Source organism: Austrofundulus limnaeus, unplaced genomic scaffold (genome assembly GCF_001266775.1).
Source record: "Austrofundulus limnaeus strain Quisiro unplaced genomic scaffold, Austrofundulus_limnaeus-1.0 Scaffold212, whole genome shotgun sequence".
Taxonomy (NCBI): domain Eukaryota; kingdom Metazoa; phylum Chordata; class Actinopteri; order Cyprinodontiformes; family Rivulidae; genus Austrofundulus; species Austrofundulus limnaeus.
Window position 1 is genome coordinate 873,435 of NW_013952614.1, and position 22,229 is coordinate 895,663.

At 40.7% G+C, this 22,229-nt stretch overlaps 1 protein-coding gene across 3 annotated transcripts in view; it reads right to left on the reverse strand.

Moving 5' to 3' along the window:
• Positions 1-17,936: 17,936 nt before the first annotated feature.
• The window catches only part of glcci1a (glucocorticoid induced 1a), a 47,725-nt gene continuing 43,432 nt past the window's right edge, over positions 17,937-22,229 (reverse strand). For all 3 annotated transcript variants that reach the window (XM_014019222.1, XM_014019221.1, XM_014019220.1), the window contains 2 exons: positions 19,787-19,907; positions 17,937-19,704 (listed from right to left, as the gene is read on the reverse strand). In XM_014019222.1, the coding sequence (XP_013874676.1) occupies positions 19,398-19,704; positions 19,787-19,907 (428 nt within the window). In that variant the 3' untranslated portion in view covers positions 17,937-19,397. The remainder of the gene's footprint in view (positions 19,705-19,786; positions 19,908-22,229) is intronic.

A 22,229-nucleotide genomic window follows, 5' to 3' on the forward strand; every position in this document is an offset into this window, starting at 1 on the left:
CGTTTCCTCATCTTTATCGTGCGGGGGGTGACTCAGCGGTGTGTGTGTGTGCGGAGCATGTCTGACACACCTCAGAGTGTAATCTCAACAATGTGGAGCAGCTTCATTTAAATGAGGCCTTTCTTACGGGGTCGTCACCTCGCTCCTTGGCTCGAGCGCCGTCCTCACAAAGAGTAACACAGGTCTGTGACCTGCAGCAGCCCTCACACACAGGCCACAGCTCCACTGAGGGGATTACTGAGAATATGTGCTTGTAGAACATCTGTGGAAGCTAATGCAGGCAGTAAATTCACTGTTTTATTATGGTCATACTTAAATGGAGCAAACTAGGTTTTAATTTGTTAAATAAAAATATGACAAATACTTTAAAAAACAAACAAACAAAAAACTAATTCACATAAAAAATACAAATTAAATAAAACGAAAGGCAGCAGAAGAAGAAAAAAAATCTTACATCTGCCCTTTAAAAATCATATTTAAAAAACTGATTGCATATCACCTGCTGTTTTTTCTGCCAGAATTTTTGATTGAAAACAACATTATCCAATATTGTTAATGATGCTCAGATACTACCACATCCAATTTGAGCTCTGTATCTGTAAAACTGACCGAGTTATAGTCATTTTTGTGATGGCTCATTTTAATCAGATGGGGAAGTCATCTAGAATTGGATTGACTCCAGACATTTATCAGTTGTAGATGTACAACCAAGAATCACTTACTGAAAGTTTGAACCGAATCTGTTCTGTGGCTCATGAGATATTTAGCTAACAGACAAAGTTGACTCTAAATGGGTAAAATTTTAAACAAAGATCTTGTTCAATCTGTTTAAACTCACAATGTTTATTAGGGATCAGTCTCAGCTACTACCAAACCACATTTTAGTTCATTATCTGTTACAGTGACTGATATAAATTGAGTTTTGTGTTTTTTTATTTCAGTTGTCTGAGCTAGTCATCGTGAAACGAGTTGTCTCTAAAATTTAATCAGGTGTAGACGTACATCCAGCAGTTACTTTCTGAGAGTTTTAATAAAATTGGCCCAAGTGGTTGATTAAATATTTTGCTAACAGACAAACAAATGCCAACAAGGATGATAATTTAACATGATAAGGCTCTAATCCTTTAAGTTTTATTAATATATTTTTTTCTTTTCTTTCTAATATATCTAGAAGCCCTGGTTGTGTTTTACTAAAGCAAAGTTAATTCTCTATTGGAGAAATCCACAGCAAGAATTGCCAAACCAATTATAGAAAACAATCCTTTACTGCAGCAAATTATAAATCATTAATAATCTTGAAATGTTTTTATGTGCTCTTTCTGAAAATGTTAGTGTATTTTGACAGCATTCCTTAAACCCATTACGTTTTTTTTTAAGTCATTCAGTTTATTGTCGCAGCGCCAACTGTCTGAAGTCCCTTAAGGGCACTAAGCAGGAAAATAAACGTTTAATTTGAGTGTAAAAGCAATTTAATCCAATATAATCTAATTCAAATGTAGTTACAGTCCAACTCAATTCTGTTTATTTCTCCATTTCTTCTAGTCACCTGTCTGAACCAACAGACATATGTATGTATGTATGGCTACTCCAGTTTCCTCCCACAGATCAAAAACATGCATCTTGGGTTAGTTGTTGGTAACTCAGAGTTGGAGAGCGTGTGTGTGTGTGTGTGTGTGTGTGTGTGTGTGTGTGTGTGTGGGGGAAGGGGGGGGGGGGGCTACATGTAGTGACATCAATACTGTTCAAAACTGAACGTCTCTTTAAAACAAACAGATCTACAAGATACAGCTTTCATTAAAATAAATTCCATCTCCTGCAAATGATGTACGTCATTGTGTCATATTGTGAGATCTTTCCAGATGTGTTAGCTCTTGAAGAATGTGTTGAGGATGACTCCGTAGCCATCACACTAAAAAGAGTTCAACATCTGTAAAACTGACTGACTTACAATCAACGTTGTTTTGGTTAAATCTGCTGTGTGCACCTTCTTCAATTGGGTTGACCTCAAATGTTATTGACTTGAAGATTTAATGATTACTTTCTGAGTTTCATTAAATTATAGTCAGTGGTTCATGGGATGGTTTGCTAACAGACGGTGTTGAGTTAACCTCAAAGTTTAAAGTAAAAAAAAAAACATTTCTCAATGTATTGTGTTTCTTCCGGCTACTGCCATGTGAAAATTTGTTGCAAAATGTGTGGCATAGACTTCAGTTTTAGCCATTTTGGTTGGTTAATACCGATTATCTGTGATGGTCAACTTGAATTGGGCTAATTCCAATTATTTTGCTTTTGACAGGAAGTCTTTAGGAAATTTAAAAAATGAACTTCAGTTTATCTTTTTTGTCCATCGTCGGCCTACATCCTTTCAAGGTCGTTCCATACTCCATTGTGAAATCAACTCCTTGACATAGTTGCATGACAAAAATAGCAAAATTTTGTTCTTGGCCAAACTTTTTCTCACAGGTTTATGCTCAACGTATTGTGTGATTGGTCAGAAATGGGTGAGTGTGGTTTTTTTTTATATAATACCTCAACTAATACAAATCCCAGATGAGTTGAAAATGAAGCGCTGAGGATGCAGAGCAGGAGCAAAGAGGAGAGAGAGAAGGGGGAAATTCAAACCATCTCTTCCATCGATCATGATCGACGATGTGAGGTCACTGGGGAACAAGTTGGACAAACTCCACGCCCTGACGGGGGCTACAGGAGATCCTTCCTGCCTACGGCCATCTATAATAATTATTTAAATTAACCAGGATAATATGAGTTACAACATTAAATTTCCCTTTGAGATTAAAAAAAGTATTATTGAATTGAATTTTTGTGGAAAATCACTCGGACAACAATTGTTGCCTTTTGCTTCAGGTACTCCTCTTCCAGAAGCAGGCTGTTATGTGTCCAAGCAACACGGATAGTTTTGAGGAGCAGCTGGCTAAGGTGGTCAAAGACTACATCCAACTGACGACTCTTCCAGCCAAACTTATAAAGGTAGTCGAACAGCCAAAACCTCCTGGATGGAGTCAGTACAGATATTTTGCACAGAGGTGAACAGTTTGTTGCGCTATCCATGACAGATTAGTGACCAATCAGTGATGGAGTGGAAGCCTCGGCAGGAAGAGACCTGCTATGACGTGTTTTCCAGAAGCTCTGCTTTGTGTGTCTTTTGAACTATAAAAAGTGTCTAACTTTGGACAGAGTATGTAGAGCTGGACAGTGAAATACTTGAACAATAAGGATAGTGTACTAAGAAGTAAAATAAACAGGTACCACAGTATTGTTCCTCCTCTCAACCTCATGTATTATTAGTTAGGAGCTGTAGGTAGGAGGCGTGTCGAGGTGAGAACAGTTCATGAGCATTAGAATGTGCTGGAACTGCATCAGCTGGCACCAGGCCCCCTACTTGCGACAGTGAGGGTCTCTGCTGGACAGCTCCACACCACTGGAAGGCAAATCCCACCACCCGGCGTCTGAACCGCACACGATAAGGATTCATTACCATAAGTTTATTTTCTCCTGTTTAAATGGCTGCAGAAACAAAAGGGCAGTTGATTATTTTTTTTCCTTGATCAGTGTAGCATTCAAGGGGTCTGGTTTAAAAAAAATAAGGGGAAGTGGGGGGTAGGACAATAAAAACACTTGAGGGGAGAAGGGAGGAGGCTGACACGCATACAAGGCAGGGAGGACGGCTGGATTCCCGAGGCGGGATCAGCCTGTCCAGCCTTCACAATGGAGCCGCAAGATGAGATGGACACACAAAGGAGCGGGATGTGACAGTTCGTCCACTCGGCCGGCCACCGTCTCAGGAGATGACGAGCTGGCTCTGGCCTCCTCCACCTTCACAAAAGCCTCATTCAGTATTGTACTGAACATTTGACAGATTTCACACATTAAACTCAGTTCACAGAGCTGCACACCCAATGGGAATAAACTCATTTATTAAAAAGGATAAAAGGGAAGAAGGTTCACGGCGTATTTTGTGGTACTTGGTCTTGTTTTCAAAAGCTTGTTTCACAAACATTAAAAAGGGCTTTAAGTCCTATTTAGATGCTCAGTGTTATAATTTTCAAGATCTTATGTTCAAAGCAACAATATTTACTGTACATAGTTAGAATACCTTCTTTTATTCTAACTCATGTCTCTATAAGACCCTCAGGGCAGTCTCATCTCTCATATCTTCTCTGAAGATGTCCAGTTATGGAGGTTTTTGTAGGGATTCAAGAAATCAGGACAAAATATCTGGACAACAAACAGGCATGTCAAAAACCACCCCCTTCGGATGTTATCATCAATTAAATGTTATCAGTCCCATACAATGGCTTCAGACTGTCCCGACTGTGCCGCCTAGTGGGTTCTCCTTCCCACATAATGGCATCAGACTGTCACCTGGTTAGTATGAGGCATAAAGTCACTAAGGTTAATTTTAGAGAAAATGACATGGGCTACGATAAAGTAGACCAGACTCCGGCTGTAGCAGATAGTTTCATTCCAACGTATATGGCACTGGGCACTGTCGGGACAGTCTGAAGCCATTCTATGGGACTGATAACCGCTAATAAAGTCCATTTAATGGACTGATAACATCCAAACTGGCTGAGAAAACTGAGGTTTAATTCATGGGCACCAGATGATTATCCTAACCGAAAGACAAAAGCAGGCATAAATGTTTTTGCCCAAGTCTGTGTATGTTTTCTAGAAATGTCAAACTGCATAGCTGGACACATCATGGTTCAAGAATGATCCCTTGACATCAGCGTATCACGGCAAACCTTTCGTTCCCTAGATAGTCCCTATCTGTCCATCCATAAGACAGAATACAGGAAGTTCTCCACAAATATTTAGGACAGAAAATGTCATCAGGTTATGGCTCCACAATGGATCTTATTTTATTAAGACCACTTTAACCAAATAAATCTTAAGTGGTCTTGGTGAAGTCTACTCCACTGGTCATAAAAGGGTTTGGTTGGTCGTCATCAACCAGTACGTTTGTCGTATTGCAACTGATAGTTGTGTTTTCATGTTATTATATGCTCTTTAATTGAACTGTTGGTCCATTTGGACCATAGATGTCAGTATCAGTAAAACTGACCTTTCACCTCACCACAATTATGCATTTATGGTTGTGTGAGTGAATTTATACATTGGATTGTCATTTGGTTGTACATATTATGCACTCTTGGTACTCTTTTTTAAGCTTTAACATACGTTTGTTTTATTCTTGTTAGTCTTGTTTTTAACTCTCCCAGCCAATTCGAACCTAGTTTGTTAGTTTGTCCCTGGTTTGAGCTGTATGCAGTCGGACATGTATCTGTGTCGAGTGTTTCTCAAGTCAACTCAAACAGTTCATGCTGTTTTAAAGATGTGCAACAAATTTTAGCAAAATATCAATAAATTGACTTAATTAAAGCAATAAGATCAGTTGGCTGACAGCCATTTTGAATGGGTTTGACTCCAATAGTTAATCCGTTGTAGACGTACTGTACGTTCAGTGATAACATTTTGTTATTTTATTGGTGTCCTCGGGTTCATGCGATATTTTGCTAACACTACAGACAAATGAACACAGAGACATGGGCAAAAACATGAATGACGGGAGCAAGCAGGATGAACAGTTTCCTGAATTGCTTTAAACAAAACGAGAGAGAAATGAGAGAGTGGTGATGAAGAGCTGAGGGAGGGTGAGCCTAACCTCTGAGCTCTGCCTCGGTGTGTCAGCAGGACAAGGAGGGCTCTGATTGGGGACAACACTCCCTAACAAGCTGCTAATTTTCAGCCTTGATTGATCAGAAAGTGAATTCAGAGTGAAGGGCAAACCAACCTGTGTGACAGCAGGCTGAACCGCGTGTCCTCACACCGCCACCTGTCACTCGGGTGCGTTTTTTTTTTACCAATCAGTGCTCATCTGAGGTGTTCTATTATCTTCCTTCTTTGATAAACTGGGATTAGCATTTAGCACAGAGCTGCGTTTGAATGCAGAAGCAGCAGCATGGCTAAGAAGTCTGCAAAACAGAGGATTACAAGAGGCTTTTTGCGCTGTAATTTCATTTAAAAAGAGTCTTACCTTTGTTCTATGTGCCCAGTTAGGGTGTGCTGGGAGGTTGAGATTAGCTCAGAGAATAGAGTTAGTGACAAAGCCGATTAGCAGTTGAAACAGAGCCAACAATGCTGTTCTTAGAAAATTTGCTCCAATTTCTATGACAGAATATAACGTGTGAGGTGCCACTGCTCCCCGGGATGCTCTGCAGCTGGACCACGGCGCTTAGTGTTGGACAGACCACACACTGGACAGGTCATGGTGAGAGACAAAAACAGATATTTTGTCCATTTGTACATTTTAGGAGAGATAAAGGTGAGGACAGCTTCATCAAAAGGAATTGGGCCTCTGGTGCATATCTGATAGTTATCTACTGCCACCTACCGGATAAACATATCACTGCCGCTCACACATGGTGTCATCCTCCACGGTCTGAGTTTAGGTTTTGTAAAACGGTTTTTCTGAAAAGGTCGAAAACTTTTGAACACATTTTAACAAAGTTGATGCAACTCAGATTTCAGTTACAACCAGTTTTAAAACTTTTTAGTTTTTCTTTTGTTCCTTTTTTGATTGTTTTTAATTTTTGTTTTGTGTTTTTCATGTTTGGATTTTACATGTACAGCTCTTTGTTGCAGCTGTGGTTGTTTTAAAGTGATTTATGAACAAAGAAGGGGAGACCGGGGACAGTAGCAACAAGGGACGGTTGCAACACGTCATTTTTCTCCAAAAAGAAACAGTGCAGAGTGATGACACTCATACATGCTCAGTTAGATGTTCCACCTTGTAAAGAAAAAGTAAACAGATTCAAAAACTGATCCAGGATTTATTTAAAAAAAAACTGTTTTTGAGGAAACAAAGTATTTTTTTGCCCAGCTTTATTTTTGTTCTACTGTTGTCACTGTTTTTGTGATCACCTCAAACTTATATGGTTTAAACAAGTGATCTGTTGACTTTTAACTAATATATTTTAGATTATTTTAATTAATATGGTTAACATGTATCCAGATGAGCTTATTTAGCTAACACATGAGGTTTTATCATGGCTCACAGGAAGGGGGACAGTTGTAACAGTTGTTGCAACTGTCCCCATACGATAAATCCATATAAAAACAGAGCACATACAGATGAGATTAAGATGGTGAAATTAAGTTTACACTTAAAAGGGTGTTGGGTTTTCATGACAATTTTATAGTTTAAAACATAAAAGTGTTTAAGTTGTATTTTCTACAGTTGTTGTTTTCAACAATGGTTTTAAAATCTCAGTTTGTTTCAATGTAAATGTTACATAATGTAGGCGTACAGTGACAATAGGCAAAACTAAAGTTAATTGCCTCACAAATTGTTCTTTTATCCTTGTCTCTAAAAGTCAACTGTATTTTATATCAATTAGTCTTTGACATCTGTATATAAGGTCGACTCATCAAGACAAATCTATATTCATCATTTGATCARAAAGAATAAATAAATAACACTGTAATATCATTATAACTCACAGTTTTTATTAATTTAGCGATAAAATAAATATAAAATAATAAAACTTTTATTTACAGTGAAATGTATTAATAATATGTTGTAACCACCCCCAAACAATGTAGCGACTGTCCCCGGCCCCGGGGTCAGTTGCGACATCTGACTTTTCATTTTCAAATGCAAATAGTGAAGAATGTGCATGCTTTAATCATCTATAAATGGTTTTGACTATTAACAGACAGATGTAAGTTTATTGTATTAAAATTTGGTTTGTCTAATTCAAACCTTCTCTGAGTAACAGAGTCAAATGCAAAAAGTGTTGCAACTGTCCCTGGTCTCCCCCTAGCAGTAGTAGTAGTTTTGTCCAAACAGTGGGGACAACCATGGATAGAACTTTAGTGTCACTCTAGTTGGTAACTCTATGAGGGCAATCCGTACCCCGTTAGGCACAAAAAGCCACTGGAATTCAGATGTCAAAAGGCTTCTTCAGATTTAATCATGGGTTGAGAGTTGCGACTTGTCACATCCAATAGTACAAACATCTCCAAGAAACAAATGAAGTCCAGTCGCCTTCTGGTTCTCATGTTGATGGAAAATCTAAACAATAGGTGTCCACACTAGGTCATGACTAGAACAGTCTGTAGATTATTGTCAGAGGGTCCCTTGGATGGCAAAATTGTTTCAGATTCAGGGGCTGTGTCCTTCGAAGGACCCGGTCTACGTGGGCCAGGTCCTTTGTCGACCTTTAAGACAGGAAGAAAGGGGCTGTGAGTTTGGATGGTCTAGCCTTCAGCTTTATTCCCACCCTTATCCCGGCATATGTCCTGCAGCAACTGTGACAGCACAATACAGAAACAATGACGATCGGAAACAGATTGAAAGTAGCGCAATTTTAATATATCAAGATTATTATTATTATATATTAAGAAAACTAGTGCAATGCATGAAGAACTAAGGGACCCGTCATGTGAGAATGTTTACAATGACTTTTGACAAGAAAAATATTAAAATAAATCATGACTATGCAAATGATAAAGCAGAATTGCTTTAAACTTAAAATGTTTGCAGTCGCACATACTGTCTCTGTCTCACTTCGTCTGCCTGGTTTAAACCAGACCCTGTCCTTCACTTTGCTTCGTACAAGGGTCTGGACTTGATGCACAGAGAATCGATTTCTTGCAGGAGGCGTGGCCTCTGCTGAAGTTTAAAATGATTGGATCAGTTGGCTGCGACAGTGGCTAAGCTAAGAAGCTAACCGGAAATCGTGAGCGCTGTAAACAACCCTACTGAGAGGAGAAATATACCGAGCTGAACGAGACGATTGTAAATGAGAGCTGCTGCTTTGTCAGACACATTTAATTTAATTTGGAAGCCTTATCAACACAGACTGGCTTCATTCACTTCCTCCACTGCCGTATGCTAAAATAACTAGCAGACACTGCGCAGAAMATCGACGTYGTTCAAAACTCCTCCTTCTGTTTGGTGATTGGCCCAGGTAAAATAAACTATAAGCAAACACTGCGCAGAAAATTGACATTCTGTTCTCTGATTGGCCCGGCTAAAAATCTGCCAGTGAAATCCATCTCAATGGGAGAAGTCCCAGACGGAGCAGAGAAGGGAAACTAGAATTGAGCGGAGCTGCGTATAAGGCAAGGGCCAGGCTAGTCACCACAAGCAAACAAAATCTCCCGGTCGGCCCTGAAATCAGAATGCGTTTGTGGCCTGCAATTGGAGGAGCCTTTGAATTAGGACAGACTTTGAAGCATTGCTGTGATGTCTTCGGCTTCAGATTCGACCTTCGAAGGATGCAGCCCCTGAATTTGGACACAGCCCTTGTATCTAAGGCCATCCTACAAAGAAAGCTCATTTAGTTGGTTGTATTTAAAAAGTCAAATATTGTTCTTTCCATCATAATCTGTATCTCATGACCATCGATGATGACTGCCATGTTTATTGACTATTAGACTGAGAACTTTGCTTTCAGCTCTCTTTCACTACGACAAACTGGAGCAACACTTTCATTTCTTTGAACTGATGCATTGGTCCATCTTCAGTTTCATCCAGCCATAGTGAAGGAAACAAGATATTTAAAGTCCTTTGCTTGACAAACCCAACCATGCTACAAGCTACAAGTGAAAAAGACACCTGCAGTACCAGCAGTACCGAGTTAGTACTGGTTTTATTTGGTTCTCATCATCACTATATTGGAGATGACGCCACCAACACCACGGACCTTCTCACTGATGTACAAACACTACAAAACGGGCAAAAACAACCAAGATTTTATTGCCATTGTGCATGAACTTTGACACTGCGGGTTACACAGGAAGTATCGAGTAATGAGTCAATGAACACCCTCGACCTGCCGTTGGATGTGCTCTGCTCACTCGATGCTGGTTTTGTTGATGGCTTTAGCAACAAGCTGCTTGCTGATCCAGCCTCCAGGCTCAAAACCAAAGCAATGCAAGACGGGACGCTGTCAAAGAACGGGCAACATCCTGGATGATAACACCATGTTTTTTTTCTGTTTTTTTTTTACCCATATTATTGCACACACCTAATTTGTTAATGCCAAGAATATGTGGGACATCGAGAAAGCTATAGCTCAGGGTAAGGTGCTGTAAAGTCTTTAGAAACTACAACATTGCATTAAGCCTTATTAAAAGCCACATATAAACAAAGAGAAGGAATGAAACGTTAATGCAGAGATTAGACAAGCACACCAGATACAAAAATAAACGTGGATTAGGTTTCACTCTTGCACAGAATATGTTGAAATGGTTTTTTTGCTTGGCGGCAGGATCAGGGTGTCTGCAACGCTCACAGGAACAGGGACCCTTGAATCTGTTTCCTACAGATGAAGGCGCCGCCGTCTCTGCAACCAACCATGTCTTAGATCCTCAACTTACAGTGATTACCTCAAAAGGCTGAGAGATCCTTTAGGAATGAATATTCTGATCGGGTGTCTTGAAGAAATTGATCTCAGGAATGCATTTAATGAATCGAGTTGCTCTTGGAGCATCAGAGCAGTTTCAGTATGGTTGTAAATGCAGACTGGAGATACAGGTTGTACAAACACTACCTTTTGAGGGGACTTCATCCTAACAGTGCAGAAAACTGCATCCTCATCCCGTCACCCAAGACCCGGAATAAAACCTCTATAGTCCTTTAGGTACCAGAAACTAATCCATCTTTAAAAAATACTTCAGATCTGTTTAAGTTCTGTGGAAAGGTATGGATGATTATTATCTTGCTTTTTGTAGATAGCTCTTTAGTTTGATTCTAAGCAGACAGATGAGCTAATAGCTAATCCAAGCAAGGTCAACACCGAAGTGGACCACTGCTGCCAGACTTTTAAAGTTGCATACCAGCTAATGCTAATGCTTTTGGATCTTTTATAAAAAATTTTGCTGTTAGGTTTCTATTACGGTTGACTACATAAAATGTTGTGATTAATTTTTTAAACAGCAACAACAGCTAGCTGCAGTACTTCCAGGGCAACCTGGAACACTTCAGGCAGGAATATCAGGATTTTTTTAAAGGAAAATCTGCGTTCTGAAAATTTTACGGTAACATAAACATTTACTAGTGTTTTTCTATGATTTTAAAAACATTCCTTTTCACATTTAAATCATTCAGTTGGGGTCTATGTAAACTGGACAATGCTTTGGTCCGAATTCCTTCTTATTGTAACTCCACAAGCCTCAGGCAGCACAAACAGCTGTCTACAACAGGTAAGATAGTAATCGTTCACAATCTTTCCACAAAACCCCACTTCAAAGGATGTGAACTAGTTTTTTTTAATGAAATCCTCTTTGTTTTTAATCAGACAAATTTCCTACAATAATTCAGAGCTTGTCTAAGAGGATAATGTTTATTCATAAATAAACTTCAAAATGAATTTTAAAAGTTTAACATGACTTTTTTAAATATAAAACTAATCCTGGCAGTGTTTCAGACATGTGTTAGATAGACCCCAGCTGACCAACTTGTTCAGACCTGTAGACGACACAACGGCTGACCCATGTCTGTGAAAAGAAGCCATTTTGATAACTAACTTAAAAACTACTAAAGGGTTATCCTGATGCATCTCAGTAATCCAGGTAAAAAATTAAAAGGAAAAAAAACTGTATAGGTCCTCTGGACGGGTTCTTCTCTAATGAAACGTTTCGTCTCTCCTCCAAGAGACTTCTTCAGTCTGAGAGTTTCAGGCAAAATTCAGGCTTTTGAGTCCTGCCTCCATGTGACTGATACTCACATCACATGGCTATCGTTGACACCTAATTAATACCTATTGTTAACAGGGGTGGAGTGATACTGGCAATGGCAGCGCTGTAGGAGGGGGACAACTGAAAACGGAGGCCTCCACCTCTGTTTAATGATGGACGGTCTTTCTTCACAAAAATGGCTTCTTTTACTCCTCTCTCAAACCAACGTTCCTCTCTATCAAGAATGAGGACATCCTCATCTCTGAAAGAGTGACCGCTGGCCTGTAAATGAGTGAAAACTGCAGAGTTCTGGCCATTAGAATTAGCTTGTCTGTGTTGGGACATTCTTTTGAACAGTGGTTGGAAACTGGCGTGTATCGTAAGCCCACCCACACAGACCAATATTTGCGTTTTGACTCCCACCACCCACTGGAACACAAGTTAGAAGTGATCAGGACTCTGTACCACAGAGCAGACAGTGTCCCTACAAACCCAGGAGCCAGGGAGAAAGAGAAATCACACACACACGACAGGCCCTGGAGCAGTGTGGTTATCCTGACTGGGCTTTCCTGAAAGCAGACAGGAAACACAAACAGGACTCCATGCAACCTTCAGGTGAAAATGAAGACCCCAAACCCAGACCCAAACCAGTGGTTATTCCGTATGTTGCGGGTGTTTCGGAGAAACTGAGATGTTTATTTTCTAAACATGATGTCCCAGTAGCTTTCAAACCCCAAAACACATTACGGCAAAGGCTGGTTCACCCCAAAGATCCGGTGCCCCGGCACAAACAGAGCAATGTTGTATATGCTGTGAAGTGCCAGGAGGACTGCGACCAGTTATACATCGAGGAAAAAAAGCAACCACTGTTCAAAAGAATGTCCCAACACAGACGAGCTACATCTAATGGCCAGAACTCTGCAGTTTTCACTCATTTACAGGCCAGCGGTCACTCTTTCAGAGATGAGGATGTTCTCATTCTTGATAGAGAGGAACGTTGGTTTGAGAGAGGAGTAAAAGAAGCCATTTTTGTGAAGAAAGACCGTCCATCATTAAACAGAGGTGGAGGCCTCCGTTTTCAGTTGTCCCCCTCCTACAGCGCTGCCATTGGCAGTATCACTCCACCCCCTGTTAACAATAGGTGTTAATTAGGTGTGAACGATAGCCATGTGATGTGAGTATCAGTCACCTGGAGGCAGGACTCAAAAGCCTGAATTTTGCCTGAAACTCTGAGACTGAAGAAGTCTCTTGGAAGAGAGACGAAACATTTCATTAAAAAAGAACCCGTCCAGARGACCTATACAATTTTTTTCCTACTAAAGGGTTAATTTCTTTCTTTCACCATTAAAAAAAAACTTTAAAAAAATAAACTCTTAAGTGAGAGCCATACCAGAGGGCTATTTTTACCAGACATGTTGGGTCGTGTTGAACAGTCCTTTGAGCTCAGGAAGGACCTGCAGTTTTCTGAGCAGTGATAAGAGCTGCCTACATTTTTAGGGTTTTTATATAAGGGGGCTTCTTTTATTATCTTCCTTTGCAACACTGAAGAGTTGTTTTTGAAAGAAGACAACGTTACTGCCTTTTGAACTTCAAAACTCAAATTTAACGAAATGAAAACAAACTGTGAAAGGTCAACAAAGTTATAAAGCTTTCCTAACGCAATTCTGTTGTTTCTATTAAATATATTCAAGTTGAGGCAACATAACCTTTTAGTGTTGATTCAGATTTATACCATACCATAACACTTTTACTTATAAAGCACTTTAAACAGCACAAGGCCAACCAAATTTATGTACCAGGGAGACATTTCAGGGGGATGCTCAAATTAAGTTTGCCATGATAAATGTTGCTGAACAACAAATGCTTTTAATCAGTTAAAAACATCATATTCATATTGCCAGCAACAAATTGTGAGATCTCGCAATGGAAACACTTAAGAGTATGTTTTCTGTAAAACATAAAACCATTTCTTTTCTGGTTTGATAAGGTCAATCAGCTGTGGTAACCGATCGTAATGTTCATGAGTTATAGATGTATTTTCAATTATTCTTTTCTGCAAGTTTGATTCAAATACGTTCAGTGGTTCATGGGATATTTTGCTAACAGAAAAACAGGGTTGTCATTAACAGTCACAGACATAGAAACATTATCTCATCCCTTCGTCGTTTAGAGATCAGTAGTCCAAAAACCACGATGCCCGAATGAATCGTTGAACGAAGTTGAGCTCAAAACATGGTTTTCTTTTTTTAGAAAAAGAAGTATAAATCACTAATTTGGTGTCTTTTTGAAGGAGTTCAGTTTTTTTTCCTGACCCCCGAACCCCTCCACCCAACACAACAGGATTAAAGGAACTCATTGCAATGTCAAAAAAACAAAAACAAACAAACAACGAAAGCGACTGAAAATGGATCAACAACGATGACGTTTTGGATGAAGATGTCTATAAATTCTGCAAATTTATGTTTATCTTCTCACCTAAATGTGGAGCTTCTACGCTCGTCTGTTTGTTCACCGATGCAGACTACAGCCAGACTCAAGCTTCTACGTGTTTTTTTTTTTTTTGCAAATTCAGCCAAGTGCTTTGTTTACATCGAGTGAGTACCCACATTTCAGAATTGCATACACTGCCTGGCCCAATAAAAAGTCACACCCTGTTTTTAACTAATCAAATAGGTCAGAGCCTCGCATAGGATAATTACTGCACAGGTGAATGTGTTTCAGCTGGCAAGTTATTTAACCCTGAATAATGCAGTGAGTAACTTCTTATTTGTTACACAACCACGTTGAAAGACCCATCTAGTGTTTGTTTCAGTAGGGTCAAATAATTGGCAGAGAAAATGTCTGAAAATGACTCAAATTGGATTAAGGATAGTCTAATACAATATAAAAAACTGGAAGGAAATTGGGGAAACATCATATTGCTGGAAGGAATCTGATGGTGATCGGTGATTCCTTAATTGTTTGGTAAAATCAAATCGTAGAAAGACAACAGTGGAACTCATGGTTGTTTAATAGTGAGAGTAAGGGCATTTCCACACGCACAGTGTGAAGAGAACTTGGGATTGGGACTAAACAGTTGTGCAGCTGTAAGAAAATCTTGTTTCAGTGAGGCTAAAGGCCCCTACATAATCAAAGCTGCAAAGTTAGCTCTCATTGTCACAGTTGGATGACAAAAATTGCATCATTCTGTTCTCAGAGTAGCATCTTTTTCTCACAGGCCAATGCCTCGAGTATTATGTGATTGGTCAGAAGTTCATGGGCCTGTTTGTTCATGCAGAAAAGCACTGAGACAATGGTGGCATTTTGCTTTAAATACTACACTTCCGGAGCCGGAAAAGGGTAGAGTGCCTTCTCCGGGTCAGGGGGGTCGTCCTGCCTCAAGTGGAGGAGTTTAAGTATCTGGGGATCTTGTTCACGAATGGGGGAAGAAGGGAGCGGGAGATCGACAGGCGGATTGGCGCAGCGTCTGCTGTAAAGCGGGCGCTGTACCGGTCCGTCGTGGTGAAGAGAGAGCTGAGTCAGAAAGCGAAGCTCTCGATTTACCGGTCGATCTACGTTCCTACCCTCATCTATGGTCATGAGCTTTGGGTCATGACCGAAAGAACGAGGTCCCGGATACAAGCGGCCGAAATGGGTTTCCTCCGCAGGGTGGCTGGGCTCTCCCTTAGAGATAGGGTGAGAAGCTCGGTCATCCGGGAGGGACTCAGAGTAGAGCCGCTGCTCCTCCACGTCGAGAGGAGCCAGTTGAGGTGGCTCGGGCATCTGGTAAGGATGCCACCTGGACGCCTCCCTGGTGAGGTGTTCCGGGCACGTCCCACTGGGAGGAGGCCCCGAGGAAGACCCAGGACACGCTGGAGGGACTATGTCTCTCGGCTGGCCTGGGAACGCCTTGGAGTTCCCCCGGAGGAGCTGGAAGAAGTGGCTGGGGAGAGGGAGGTCTGGGCCTGCCTTCTGAAGCTGCTGCCCCCGTGACCCGACCCCGGATAGGCGGAAGAAAATGGATGGATGGATACTACACTTCCAGAAGACAGTCAGAAAGTACGTCCAACTATCTCCATCACACATATAGTATAAAGATAATGAAATGGCTAAAAACTCATAACACAAACATTGTGCATGGAGGAATCTGGATAGTGAAAAGTGTGGTCCTCTAATATGACAAATTTGTGGCCAAATGGCAAATATCATAGTGGAGTCTAAGTGGGAAGAAATCATGTGACTTGTACAGCAGCAGGGTTTCCCAGGAGCTCTGCAGCGTCTCAGGAGTAGGGTTGGTCATAATCATCAGAAAAACATTAATCTATTATTTTTGGGCACTTGACGGTTAATAGGATTAATGACACCAGGCAGAGTCCGCTCGGTGCTCCTCTCTACTTCAAATATGAAAAACATTTTTTAAAAAGTTCTGTAATTTATTTATCTATCAACACAATTTAAAATTTGATGTGAAACCTGAAGTCTATAATTTTGACACAAATTGGAACCGATTTTTTACGAAGAGCAAATGTTTCCCACTAAATTGGTCATGTGACTAGAACATAAAGGTGTCCAGGGACTCCAGGGGATTAATTGTCAAATTAATCGTTATTGGCTAAATACAATTAATCGTGATTAATTTTTTTGCCAATATTGCCCATCTCTACTCAGGATGAAAGGTGTGTGTGAAAACGAACGCCTGGCAACCCACATGGCGAATAGACTGTTCAGCTTCACATCGAGTGTGCTGGGCCCTTAATTACAGGAAGCATAAAGATTGGACTATGGAGCAATGGAAGGTCGTGTGGTCTGACTACAAAATGGACAGATTGGTCCAGACTGACCCAGTTCCAGAATGATGGGAGCATCAGGGTATGGTACGGTGAATGGGATCTCATTGCTCTCCCCAAAAAGACACTGAGATTTAGTCAAACCTTCGTGTCCCTTAGATCAGCATTTCCCAAAGTCGGGGTGGTCAGGACCCAAACTGGGGTCCTGAAAAGATTTTCTGAAGTAATTACATTTTTGCCTTAGTTGTTATAAATGAGTGAGGTTAGTATATTTAAAATGGATAAATGTAGTATAAAAATATTGTTACTATGCCCATGTTTTGTTGACCTGATACAAATGTTTATCATCCATAAACAGTTGGGGGCACAGGTCTCTGCTACTGTTATTTTGTGGGTCAAAAGCTGAAAATTTTGGGAACCACTGCACTTTGGTTCCCAAAGTTGGGCTTGGGACCCAATTATGGGTCACGGAGCACCTTGGATAATCTCCAGAAATCAATTTAAAGGGTAATAAAGTAATTGCTGATGTAATATTTTCCCTATAATTATTACAAAAACACAAAATAAGTAAAAATAAGTATTTATATTTGTGTATAAGCTGTTTAGATTGTCAAAAAGCCTGTGTTTTTAGGGTTATTAACGAAGTTTATGTACTCAGACCAGTAATATTTGGGGTCACAAGTTTTTGCCGTGGATATTTTGTGGGTCAGACGATAAAAAGTTTGGGAACCACTGATTTAGATGACGGACACAAGGTTAGAAACACTCAGTGTTCTGAGCTTTTTCAGGAACCATGAAGGGGTCCCCAAGAATTATGTTTCTTTTTCTAATTCAACGCCACCATTGAATCAATGTAAGAAGAGAGGCGGCTGAAGTGATGCACCCATCATGCCCACTGTGGGGGCAGTTGGTTGGTTAAGGGTCAGCCACATTAGAGGTCCAAAGAATGAGGTCACCTGAATGACCAGGTTATTCCATCAATGGACGTCTTCCCTGATGGCACGGGCATATTCCAAGATGACGATGCCAGGCTCAAATTGTTTAAGAGTGGTTCAGGGGGCAAGAGTCATCATTTTCACAAAAGTATCAGCTCCAGAGTCCAGACCTGAACCCCACTGAAGATCTTTGGGATGTGATGAAGACGACTGAACAGTTATCCATATCTCCCGTCATCAATACAAGATTTTGACAAAAAGTTAATGCAACTCTGGATGGCAATACATTTTGTGATATCGCAGAAGCTTGTGGAAACGATGCAAACACAAAAGTGTGCCGCAATCAAAGCTAAAGGTGGTCTAATTAAATATTAGAGTGACCTTTTTGTTTGGCCAGGCAGTGTATCTGGTCAAGCACTGGAGTAAATTTTAACCGTACCATGTGGTAATGTTTAGGATAATCTTTTATGGTTGACTCATAGTTTGCAGTGGGTACCTATAAGTACAGAAAACAAGTGACTGCAGGTCATTGTCCAGTTGTCTTCATTTAAAATAATCATGTAGGATTGTCATTTTATAATAAAATAAGATTAGAAAAAATGGTCAAGGAAAGAAGATATTAGTATATACTGTATAACTGGACCCTTTGTCTCAAAAATACATTTTCATTCACAGACCACTAGAGGGGGATGCTGCTCTGTGTGTATCTGGTTGGCTTATTTATTAATCCAACGCCAAGAAATTCTCAAGTGCAACTGGTCGACGTTGGTCAGGCTGGTCCTACATAAACTGCGAACAGAAGTAAACTTATTCTGAAAAAGAGCTAAGAATGATTCCAAACTATCCTTCAAAGGACAAGAAATGTTTGTATAACTACTACACCTCCAATCTGCATGTGGAAAGGACAGAGACTTCCTGTTGGGTCCTTTGACCCGTCCACGCCCGGTCCACCGTCAGCAGGCTCAGGAAACTCAATCCCACCTCAACAGCAACACCTGTACACGATCCAAGTCCCACAACATGCTTTCATCACAGCACGCACACACGCCTCAGTAAATGGAATCGGTCACAGTGTGTGTGGTCCGGACTGCGTTCCAGAAAGGCGTCTGAATCCAAATCCTCTCTGCAACCACTACCTACAGTCTAGTGTCGCACCGGACTCTGGAATAAAAAGAGGGTGATTTGTCTGCGAATGAGAACAGAACTGGGACTAGATGGGAGTGGATCAATTCGAAGAGATTTCGTATGGACATACATTCCAAACTACCTGAGAATAAACTCTGATTGCGAAACACCCTGAAGCGAGGCCAGATGCTGACTCTGTGCAATCAACTGTGGCCCTTTTTGTCTTTTTTGTTGTTGTTGATGTCTAAATTATGTTCTTGTTGCCTTTGCCTGACGCAGGGTTTCACTTGTGACCTGATAGTGTAAACATAATCCTGAATAGTGCAGCTGTTTTCTTTATCCTGTTCCTTACTTAACACAGTTATACACAGTTTGGGTTTCTTTTTAAACAAGCATTTTTCTTTCTTCTCAAAGAGCTATATATGTGTGTGTGTGTATATATATATTTATTCATATATACGTGTGTGTATGTATATGTTTAGAGCTTATTCATACTGTGAATGTTGAAATAGAACACAACACATAATTTAATCAGAAATAAACTACCAGTTTAAAATGCATGCCCCTCCCCCTAACCACAGTGCTCCGTTCTCCCCTCTGGTGCCTGCACACCATACCTCAGATCCATCAGCTCCCTGCAAACAGCTCAGACATTATCAGGACAGAACGACAAGGTGGCGAGTCTATGTGACGGTGGATATGAAGGGACAGAGTTGCTACGTCATGCAGTGATAGAAGGCGGGTGGAGGGGGTCAGCACAGAGAGACGGAGGCTCCCTTGGTGGAGCGGGGAGGACCTGTTTGTTGGTGGGACAGTCAAGTTGTGGGGCGGTCCCAAAGACAGAGGTCAGTTCTGCTCAAGTCTAGCTGATGGCCGGGCTGTCTGTCGGCGCCTCTGCAGTCTCTGAGGGCGAGCTGGGCTCCTCCGGGGGGTCGTCTGTGCTGGTGCTCGTGGAGACCTGAGTGGGGATGCCGTAAAACGAGCCGGCCCCCTGGAGCTCTGAGGAAGCCTCTGCGTTCTCCTCGTCCTCCACCTCCGAGGGCGGGGCGAGGTGCATGGAGCCGGGAAGTTTGACGGGGCAGAACGCGGAGCCCGTCGGGATGAAGTTGACCTTGTTTTTGTCGGGGCAGGAGAAGAGGGGGACGGACGCCGATGCCGACTGCCTGGAGCTGCGGAGAGACGTGTGCAGTGTCTGAGCTCGGCAGCAGAGAAGGAGTGAAATTCACCAAGAATCTAACGTTTTGTTTTTACCTCATCTCCTCAAACGCTTTAATTTTCTCACATCCCTCTGGTGGCTCTCGCTTGAACATGTAGCTGTTGTTGGGTTTGGGTGAGGAGGCGAACTTTGGAAGTGGTGAGCTGCTTCCGCTGTCTGAACACAAACAAACATACAAATTTATAAACATCCATGATTCAAATTGTTCAGAAGGACAGTGACATTTCACGTGGGCACCCTTGTGTCATTTTACTACACATCCAAACAAATACTGACAGCAGATCGGCCTCAGGTTGTCCAGGTAATCAAAATATTTATTATACAACCCCTGGCAAAAAGTATGGAATCACCAGTCTTGGATGAGCACTCATTCAGACATTTCATTCTGTAAAACGAACTCAGATCAAAAACATGATACAATAATAAGGTCATTCCAAAGGTCAACTTGTTGGCTTTCAGGAACACTCAAAGAAATGAAGAGAAAGGAAGTCAGTTAATGTTACTTTTATTGACCAAGCACAGGGAAAAAAATATAGAACCACTCAATTCTGAGAAATAAGGTATGGAATCATGAAAAACAGATAAACAAAAGACCATTCAAAATACATCACTAGCTGGAAGGAATCTTCATATACTTGCAGTCTAAGAGGCATGGACTTGATGAGTGACAAACAGGATTCTTCATCAATTTGGTGCCAACTCTGATAGCAGTTGCCAGATCAGCTTTGCAGGTCAGAAACTTCTTGTGGACCTTTTTTTTCAATTTCCACCACAGGTTTTCAATTGGGCTGAGATCTGGACTATTTGGAGGCCATGACATCAACTGAATGTGTCTTTCTCCAAGAAATGCCTTCACTGTTTTTGCCCTATGGTACGATGCATTGTCATCTTGGAAAATTATTTCATCACCTCCAAACATCTGTTGAGAAAACTGTCCAAAATGTCAATGTAAACTTGTGCATTGATAGAAGAATGAACCACAGTCATCTCTCCAGTGCCTTTGCCTGACATGCAGCACCATTTCATCAAGGACTGTGGAAATTTGGTTGTTTTCTTCAGGCAGTCCTCTTCATAAATCTCACTGGAGCGGGACCAAACAAAAGTTCCATCATCATCACCTTGTCCAATGCAGATTCTTGACTCATCATTGAAGATAACTTTCATCCAGTCATCCACAGTCCATGATTGCCTCTCCTTAGCCCATTGCAGCCATGTTCTTTTTTGTTTAGGTGTCAATGATGGTTTTCTTTTAGCTTTCCTGTATTGAAATACCATTTCCTTTAGGTGATTTCTTATGGTTCGGTCACATACATTGGCTCCAGCTTCCTCCCATTAATGCTCCATCTGTTTAGTTGTACTTTTTCAGTTTTCAAGACAAATAGCCTTAAGTTGTTTTTCTTGATGCTTTGATGTCTTTCTTGGTCTACCAGTACGCTTGTCTTTAACAACCATTCCATGCTGTTTGTATTTGGTCCATRTCTTGGATACAGCTGACTGTGAACAGCCCACATCTTTAGGAACCATGTGTGAAGAGTTACCTTCTTCAAGAAGTTTCACAATCCTCTCTTTTGTTTCAAGAGACATTTCTCTTGTTGGAGCCATGGTTCTTGCCACTCCACTTCGTCCAGCAGCCCTCCAAGGTGTCATGACTGCAGGTGTTTTTAACTGCAGACTAACAAGCAGATCTAATCTGCGGCAGGTGTCCATTTAGGATAAATAAATTGACTGGGTGTTTCCTTATTTTCTACCTCCAATTTGAGTGATTCCATACTTTTTTCCTCAGAATTGAGTGATTCTATTTTTTTCCCTGTGCTCGGTCAATAAAAGTAACATTCACTGACTTCCACAATGTTTTCTCTTCATTTCTYTGAGTGTTCCTGAAAGCAACAAGTTGCACTTTGGAATGACCTTAATATTGTATCATGTTTTTGATCCGAGTTTGTTCGACAGAATGAAATGTCTGAATGAGTGCTCATCCAAGACTGCTGATTCCATACTCTTTGCCAGAGGGTGTATTGCACACCCCTGTGTTTGACTCAATTTCACAGATCTGTTTTTTTCTTGTAATTTGGTATTTTTATGCACAGTATTTGGCTTTTATTTTCATTTTTATCTAAATTCAACTGATAGTCCAGTACAGGAATTATTATTCTTATTTTATTTTAGCAACATATTGTTTCTATCTATGTATGTATCTACCTATGTATCTATGTATGTATCTATCTATGTATGTATGTATGTATGTTTGTTTGTATGTATGTTTGTATGTATGTATGTTTGTTTGTTTGTTTGTTTGTTTGTTTGTATGTATGTATGTATGTATGTATGTATGTATGCATGCATGCATACATCTATCTATCTATCTATCTATCTATCTATCTATCTATCTATCTATCTACAGTGGTTTGCAAAAGTATTCATACCCCTTGAACTTTTCCATATTTTGTCACATTACAACCACAAACATAAATATATTTC